Source organism: Rhineura floridana, chromosome 2, assembly GCF_030035675.1.
Source record: "Rhineura floridana isolate rRhiFlo1 chromosome 2, rRhiFlo1.hap2, whole genome shotgun sequence".
NCBI classification, from domain to species: Eukaryota; Metazoa; Chordata; class Lepidosauria; order Squamata; family Rhineuridae; genus Rhineura; species Rhineura floridana.
Genome location: NC_084481.1, coordinates 113,037,164 through 113,045,962, shown reverse-complemented (window position 1 = coordinate 113,045,962; position 8,799 = coordinate 113,037,164). Strand labels below are relative to the sequence as shown.

The 8,799-nt window shown below is 40.7% G+C and overlaps 1 protein-coding gene across 3 annotated transcripts in view; it reads right to left on the bottom strand.

Moving 5' to 3' along the window:
• Positions 1-1,867: 1,867 nt before the first annotated feature.
• Positions 1,868-8,799, bottom strand: part of KCNQ1 (potassium voltage-gated channel subfamily Q member 1) — a 507,266-nt gene continuing 500,334 nt past the window's right edge. For 2 of the 3 annotated variants that reach the window (XM_061610163.1, XM_061610164.1), the window contains one exon: positions 1,868-8,441. In XM_061610163.1, the coding sequence (XP_061466147.1) occupies positions 8,244-8,441 (198 nt within the window). In that variant the 3' untranslated portion in view covers positions 1,868-8,243. The remainder of the gene's footprint in view (positions 8,442-8,799) is intronic. The other variant, XM_061610165.1, reaches the window with a different exon arrangement.

Sequence of the window (8,799 nt, the reverse complement as noted above, 5' to 3'; positions counted from 1 at the left end):
GAATAGATATATAAAAAATATATTCGTAGGGTTGCCATAAGTCGTAATCGACTTGAAGGCATATAACAACTACTCCCTGCCTCATGAGAGAATTGGCTTTGTTCTATTGCAGCCTTTCCCAACCAGTGTGCCTCCAGATGCTGTTGGACCACAACTCCCATCAGCCTCAGCCAGCATTGCCAATGGTCAGGAAGATGGGAATTGTGGTCCAACAACATCAGGAGGCACACTGGTTGGGAAAGGCTGTTCTATTGGGTTCAACAGAAGGCTTCTTTCAAGCTTAGGTGAAGCAGGTAAAGGGCACTTTTGGAGGACAGTTCACAGCTGGGGAGGGCAGAGTTAATCCTTCCTTCATGAGGTGTGACCCCCAAAACCATCCCCCCACTGCAACTAAGCTTCTATGGGCATTTCCACTTTTTTTAATTGTTGGGGGAAGGGTGCTGATCTTCATGCAGTCTGCAGGTGGGGAGGAAGGGCTAACCCAAAATTAGGCTTGAAAAACACTTTTTTCCCAAACCTACTTGCTGAGGATGGAGGAATGTGTTTGTGTGTGTGCATGGTTGCAGTCTCTGCGTGGTTGTGAAATATGTGGTTGTGGTGTGGGGTTCTAGTAACATTTGCTCAGGTTCCCAAAAGTGACCATGGGCCCCTAAAAATTGGTGACCTCTGCCTTACAGCCACAGAAATGGAAGTAGCTTGCACTTACTTTTTTAAAAAAAAATAGCAACACTGCTAATTTTCTGCAGTTCTGTGGCTTGGGTCCAGAGCTTTTGAGCATGACATATATAATCAAAATGGCTTAGATCCTTCTTGTTATGGGCCCCCAGTTCAGCAGGAACTCCTCCTGGTGGAATGGGGCTGGGGAAAGATTATTTTCACTGCTATCCCCTTTTGCCCCTCCCACACAGATTTTTCAAGCAGTACAAGGGGCCGAGAGAATTGGTGAAAATCCTATCTCCCCCTTTTGTAAGGCACAGCATCTGCCAGCAAGTGTTCTGCTCATGGGAAGTTAGGATCTAAGCCCATGTCTAGGGTGTCATATGTCATATGTAAGAAGGAGTGGCACTGCAATCAGACCCTGTGATTCTCTCAATGGAAAAGCTAGTCAGGAGCTACAGTGTAACATACTACACATAGGCAGATAAAGATCTCACACAAAAATCAGGATGAATGCTCATTGTCATTTAACTACCTTGTGAACAAATCAGAATGAACACTAAGTAAAGACCACATATAATCTAACTTTCATGTAAGCTTTGTGCAAGCATATCAGGATGACTGCTCAGTAAATAGGCAATCTGGAGGAGCCCACAGTCTTTGCTAGTGACTGGCAAGACTTGAGGCAATGTCTGCAAAGACACATGCCCTACATGGATGCACAATAGTTGTGCTATAGACCTGAGGGCCAAGTGAAAGCCAGCCTGTTTCAAAGCATGATGCATCAGAGCATTTAAGCAACAGTCTTGATTTAGGTCTGTGATGTCCAGGTGCTATGGTGATATGCCAGTGGTCTCCCATCTGTTGCCTCTGGTACTTTTACCCACATTAGGACCGCGGACTGTGGTAGTTTGGAGACCACACTTCAAATGCAGTAATAGAGATTCTCCATAGCCCAATCACTTATATTGTTTGATAAAGATCAGCTTTGTACACAAGGTGAAAATGATTTTATTTTTTCTACCAAGATAAACCCCAGTATGCAAACCTGGTGACCAGTGAAGTTCAGGCCAAATAAAAAAACCATACAGTTCCTGTCCTATACTTTATTAGGAAATTAACAGTCTCAAAGTACAACAGTGAACATTATTTAAAAAACAGATTCAAAATCATAACAGTTCTCTTTTGATTTCTTATAAAACATAATGCCCCATAATAATTCCCACTAATATTTTCTAAAAGGTTTCTACACCCTTTAAAATGCATCTACTGCACAACAGGAAGAGTGAGTAATTTAAAATATATTCTACATTCCATTTAATGAGATATAGAAGAATATGCTTTGTTATCCACAGGAACAAAATGAAATGTACAAAACAATGTCTAGAAAGTTCAAGCTTTAAAGCAGACAGTTTGTGGGCTGCCTTAGGCAGTGGATTTTGGTAGTTAAGGATGGGAGCACATGAAACAGATAGATTTGGTGCATGGCATGGGGCACAATCCGCCAGGAAATTCTCCTGCACAAGCCCCACCGAGATGAACCAGACCTGCACAAGAGCACAGTAATGGGATGGATGACTTCTTGATATGGCCTGTAGCTTTGTGGCTGGCTTTGGAACCCACAGTTGTGAGTTCATGTCTCTGTGGATATGTAAGGTTTTTTGTGCCGTAAGCTGTGGGGATGGCTACTGGCTTGCATAGCTTTAAAAGGGAATTAGACAAAATAATGGTCTATTAATGGCTATTAGTCATAACAGAATGCTGGATTAGATAGACCTTTGGCTAGAATTAGCAGGCGTTCTTTGTTATGTTGCATAGTTCTTATTCATTTCAAGGGGGTATGCACGTAGTATAACTTCTTGATGGATTGTGTCCCATATCATTAATGTGGAGGCTGAAGACTCAGTTTGGATTTTCTTGGTTTTGTTTTCGTGAATTCACATGATTATACACCATAATACCAATAGTTCGGCCTGCTACAGTTTTGGTTCAACAGCAGGATTGCCCATAGACATTTTTTTTTTTGCTGAGGTGAAGGACAAGATGGTGCGATCCTCCCTTCTTACATACAGAACTCAACTAGAATAGAGGTTGACTCTCACTTCAACACTGGGAATAGCACATAAGAACTTGAGTACATAAGAAGAGCCTGTTGGATCATATCAATGGCCCATCTAGTCCAGCATCCTCTCAGCCCTGTAGCCAGGGTGGGGCAAGTGGGTGCACCCCCCCCAGCTATGCCCCTCCATTTTGGGGGGAAGAATTGTCATTTTAATTTGTGACATGAGAGACAGGAACAGCCTCTGTTTCAAGGGCAGCATGTTTTAAGAACAGGAGCAATTTAAGAATAGGATTCTCTGAAAAATTCAGTGAATAAGGCAGGGCAAGTGCACAACAAAAGCCTCATCTGGAAGAGCCCCCCAAAACTCTGTCCACTCAAGACTTCCCTGAGTGGATTTTTTACTATCACAATCGCCCTATAATTACTTAAGTGATCAAGAAAAAAAACAGCCTTTATAGTAACATGAGCCTTGAAGAGTTAATATTAGAATTTATATTATGGACTAGAGTTAGACTCCACCCCTTGGACTTTCCTTTGCTCTGCTTTTCTGTTTCAGTTGTGTTCTCTTCCCAGCCAGCAATAGAGAAGCATGCTTGTTTGCCTGCAGTAAGAAGTAAGAGTTTGTTTATTCTACAGTTGTTATGAGTAGAGGGGGATTGGGTGCTTATAGCTAAAAGGTGGGATCAATTTAAAGTGATCTGGAAAAATATCTGTACTAAGTTATCCTTTACTCTTTTGAAGCACTCACTATACTTGCAATCATAGTGGCTATTTCTTCTTCTTTTTGGGGGGGTACTCGATGATAAAGGATGAAAAGCACCCTAGAGGAACAGAAACACTGCGTGCACACTACAGTTAGCTGGCTGGCCATCTTGGCTGAAGTGCTGGCCTAATTTCTGATTTTCCCAATGTGTGTAGCTCAGCATGAGGCCTTTTGGGGGTTTCTGGGCAGAAAAACAACAACCCAACAACCAGTAAAAACAATTCCAATTGCTTTCCATATTTACGCTTCCAATTGCTTAGTTAGTTCTTTAAAAAGCAACCAGTTAAAAAGTTGATATATCCATTGATTGTCCAATAGGAAGGAATATCTAAAGGTCAGGAACAAGACTAGAAGGAGGGACCCTCAAGGAGGAGTTAACAAACACACACTAAAGTATTTATTTCTTCTCTGCCCTTCCCTAAACTTGTAGTATGGGCAAGTTTTGTTTTTCAGGTGGAATCTAAAAGTGAGATATCTAATCCAGCACTGAAGCCAAGCTCAGGAGCTTACTGTCATTACCAAAGTAGTTCAGTTCATGAAGAATCAGAACACAGGGACAAATGACAGGCTGTAGCTATAGGCAAACTCAAGCTTTTGAGTGGTATTCCTGGGGATCTTTAAAAAAAGGATGAGACAATTCAACAGATTAAACTTAATTCATGTAAGTTAACACAATCTCTGCATGGAGAAGGAGTGAGGGGGAAGCTCACTGCCTTTCCCTTCCCCTGGCCTAGCCCTCGCATCCTCTCCACCAGTGAGGCGGAGGGGGGAAGATTGGCTAACACTATGCATCCCTCCAATGCCCCACCTAGAAATGTGGCTGCCCCACCTAACAAGGAAAGCTGGCTGCAGGGCTGCATCCTGTTCTCACAGTGGCCAGCCAGACTATGTACACAGTATACATAATCAAACTATTATGTATTGAGTACTTAGTGGCCAACCAGATGCCTTTGGGAAGGACAGTATCCTGCACCACACTTGAGGGCAGCAAGGCATTTTAGGGGTGCAGGGTAGGCTGTGTGGCATCCTCCAGCTGAAGCATGGCACCAGAAGGCACAGCAGGAAAAGCCAGGGGCTGCTGTCCCTGTCCCCCCACAGCTGCTGCCTGACGTGCTTGTCTTACTCTGCCTAATGGTGACAGTTTTATGCTGCTATCCCGCCCTGTTCTTACAGCAGAATTTCTAGTGTTCAATTCTGTTAAAATATATGAAAGTGAACAGTCAAAGATCTAATTCACCTACTTACTTTGACAAACTTTATTTCATAATTTTGTTCTTTTACAAATATTTGAAAGAAACACGGGCTTGGGATATAGTCTTTGCAGTGGTGGGACATGAATCTTTGTTTTAAAATACAAAACTACCCTAATTAAAATAAGGAAAATAGAACTGAAGAACAAAAAAGCAAAAAGTCATATATAAAAGCATCCATAATATCATTACCACCACTACCACCGTACCAATAGACTCTAAAATGGATTTTTTAAAAGAAATCATGATTTTTAAGCACCCATTTTTCTGATTTTAGGACATGACTGTTTGTTTTGAAACAGAACTGTTGAGTGTGTTAGATTTACTTGCTTCCTACAAATTACCACATAGGAAAAAAAAGAAAAAACTTACGTGCAAAAAGGTCTGCCTGCCCACACAATTTCTTATGAATCCCATGGACTCCCACCAAAGTTTTCCAGTTAGGATTCTAGCAGTGCATTCTTGTTAGAAATAGTCTATACTGTGCAGTCAGTTTAGAATGCCAATAGAAATATTGTAGGCATAGATAGAAGGTATAGAATTATCTCTTTCTTATAGAATTATTGTAGATCCAGGAAGAAGAAACAGGGAGAGTGCCATTTCAGTAGCATCAAGTTGAATCCACAGGAAGGCCTAGTTTTCCAGGTTGAAGCTAAAGCCCTTTAATGGAAAGTGGGCAATGGGATACAAGTTGGGATTTTATATCATATCTGTTCTGTTAAGAGTTCAGCATTTGCAGGACTCAGATATCAGTATTTAATGCTGGAGCTTTGCTGCTATAACCTGTATAAGGTACTCATATGTTGTTCAGGTCAGCTGGTTCTCCACTGGATGTGGAATTTTCCTGGGATATTTCTCCTTAGGGCTACCACATATTACTTTCTAACTGGCAGACTACAGCAAGGCTGGATTTGTGAGCTAGAACTGTGCATTTGAAGTAGCAATAAATCTTTTAAAAGTCTATGCACTAGAGCAGCGATGTGTATCTGTTAAAATAGGATATACAAAGCTGCTCTCAGAGAACAAAGTGTTCATTTATTTCTTTACAGCACTGTGGAAATAATGCTGTGTAGTGAGGACAGGTGTTATGCCACTGCCTTTGCGCTGCTTGATGTTGAGACCACTGGCATGTGAACAGACTGTACCTCAATTTAGGTTGAAATGCCTATCTCCTGGTTGCCAAAGTCAGGAAGTTAGTACCCTCATGTCTCTGTACAAAAGTGGACCTCTGAGCAAATATGCGTTGGTCATTCACTTAATCTAGTAGTGGTCCAGCAAGTCATCAACAGAAGACTAAGAAACTGTCAATGCACCAAGACATGTAACTTTCCATCCCTTTCCCTCATACTCTTGGTTTTCTAACATTATGGTTTCCTGGTTGATGTACCCAATCTTCTGCTTGAGTTGTGGGCATCCATGCTATGTTCATGAAAATATAGCACAATTGTAGCCGGTGCTGGAGAGCAAGAGGCTAGTCACAGCTTTTCCACAGGAAGGACTATGTGGAATGAGTAGCAGGGCCTGTTTCCATTTTCCATCTGGATTGTCAAGGGTATCTCAGAATACTTGTTCTCTCAGTTGTAGCTCACTTGGCTGGATCAAGTTCCTGTTCACCCTGACATTGTCCTATATATTTAAGTGCTATACTTAGGGCCACAGAAATAAAATTAAAATTCTGCCAGGGAAAATTTAATTCCTTGGCACAAAAGGCCCAAATCTACAATTATGCCCATTAAGAAGGATTAGCTGTTCTTAATCTGTGGATTATTATATTGAAAAAAAATAGGCATTTGTAGAGTTCACTGTCAATTCACACATTTTGGGGGCCATCTTCAAACTGCATCACTTTCTTTCTCTAGCTCTTTTTGAGGGCTGGTTGAGCTTTGCACATACATGTCTTGATTGCTCAGCACCTGATGACTCATTGCTGAATATGTGAACCAGCTCCACTGAAAAGCATTATGTTTGACAGGAAGTGAGACAACCTGGACAACCGACCTGTGATATCGATACTAATCTGTTGCATGTGCAGATCATGTTTTCAATCTCATTTCTCAGGGCAACCAGAAACTTGCTTTAAAAAATAAATACAAAGTGAGATTCTCAGGAAGTCAAATTCCAGAATCTGCACTGCTGTGGGCTATGGGTAGCCCTTGTTTGTTGTAATCCTGCATGCAGGTTATTTTGTTAATTGCTGATTTTTTTGTTAACAGAGGAGGGTTTGCAGAAGCACGAGTTGCTCCTGATCCCAATTTCCTGATGCATAAAGCAGCTTTGCACATTATAGAGAAGCACTGCCAGGCACTTCCACATTCATTTAGCAGTGCCTCTTCACAACATCCAACAGGCTGAAGAGCATGTGCATGTTTGCACAAAGGGCACGCACATGATCACCTTTGGACATTATGGAGAAGTGTGCCAACCAATATGGAAGGGACTTTGTACTTGACTAGCAGTGCTTTTCCAGAACATCTGAAACTACTCTATTTTCCTAACTTGCAGTTTGAAGCCCTTGACCAAGAAGATTCAGCTTGTCTAGACCTGTGCTTATTTACAGTAACATTGAGAAATAAACTAGACCTACATAAATATAAAAAACAATGAATTTTGAAAGCTCTTTGAAGACAAACACACGGATGGTTGTGATAAATACAACATACAAATTCTTTGGCAGCAGTATGATTTAAAAAACAAACAATTTTTCCTATACTATATTTCAGTGTCCTCATGAAATCACCATATGTTAACAAAAACTAATAATAAAATAATATTGTTTTCCTTTACATACATTACTGTTTTAGGCTTAAACTACTAGTTCTTCCCTGAAGAAAAAGGGTTTTTTGTTGTTAAAAAAAAACCTTATAGTCATTTTTATGTAACAGGCTAAAAATGAAAATGAGAACAAAATCACTCAATGCATGCTTTTGCCATTTTCTAGAATGGCAGTGGTATATTTATGTAATACAACCCACATATTTTATTTTCCTTTAGAATCTAACTAGGAAAGCTATATTGCTATCATCAGAGTCATAAACAGAATACACAGATGACCATCTAAATTCAAGTATCATTATTTTTGAAGAGCCATAGGGTGCAACCCCCCAAGCATATCTGTTGTGGAACTTTCAAACTATTTCATTAGGGTTTGTGCAGGACTTCAGAACCTTGCATACAGCAGCAGCAATGCCTGACAAGCCAGGCACATAAACTGGCTGAGTTTTTGCCTGTATTACCCGTTTGGTCTTTCAGTGTAGTGACAAATTGCAGCAGGATAATTTATTCACACAAGGAATACAAACAAAACGTACGAATGTACCACATTAAGGAAAACACACTGCAGGCTTTAAGGTTTTGTGGTTGTCTGAATAACTGTCTTTGGAAGAATGCATCTGAGGTTAGTAACATTACTTTGATAGACATGTTCAATTCTTCTATGGCTGATTATGAGCTTTAATTTGTCCCCAACCCCCATCAAGATTCACAACATTCAGTGTCACTGAAAAGGATCACATCAGGAAACGTCATCTTGGATGCTCCTTGGAACTGTCAGTTGTTCATAGGTAGGGAGAGTGTTCCTAGAGAGGAAGAGCTCAGAGTTAACATCATGCCTGTGAGATGATTTGTTACTGGTTTGGTTTCCTTGCTGGCTGGAAACCAGGTGATGTAGCAGCTCTGTGATGAGATTGAGCTTCTGGTCCATTTGGACTACCTATAAAAACAAACAAAATGGCTACTCAGAATTTGAGAATGAAAAATATAATTCAAGAGAGATATTTAAAGGTCAGAATTAGCACAAATATATGCCATGTGTGAACTGACACTTTACTGAGCCTCTGGGGTGAATGATCAACCACTCTGGCCCTTACAGATAAGCAAAATGCAGTATTAATATAACCAGCTGCTAAAATATACTCCTGCTTAGTATTCAGTATAAAAGCCCTGCTTGAATTAGTATGTATTTGTCACTTCTGGAAAATACTCACAGTGGGGCTTTGGGGAAACTCCAGCAAAAGGGAGTTCCAAAACTGAGGAATAGCTAACAAAAGCCCCTTGTTTACCTAATCCCA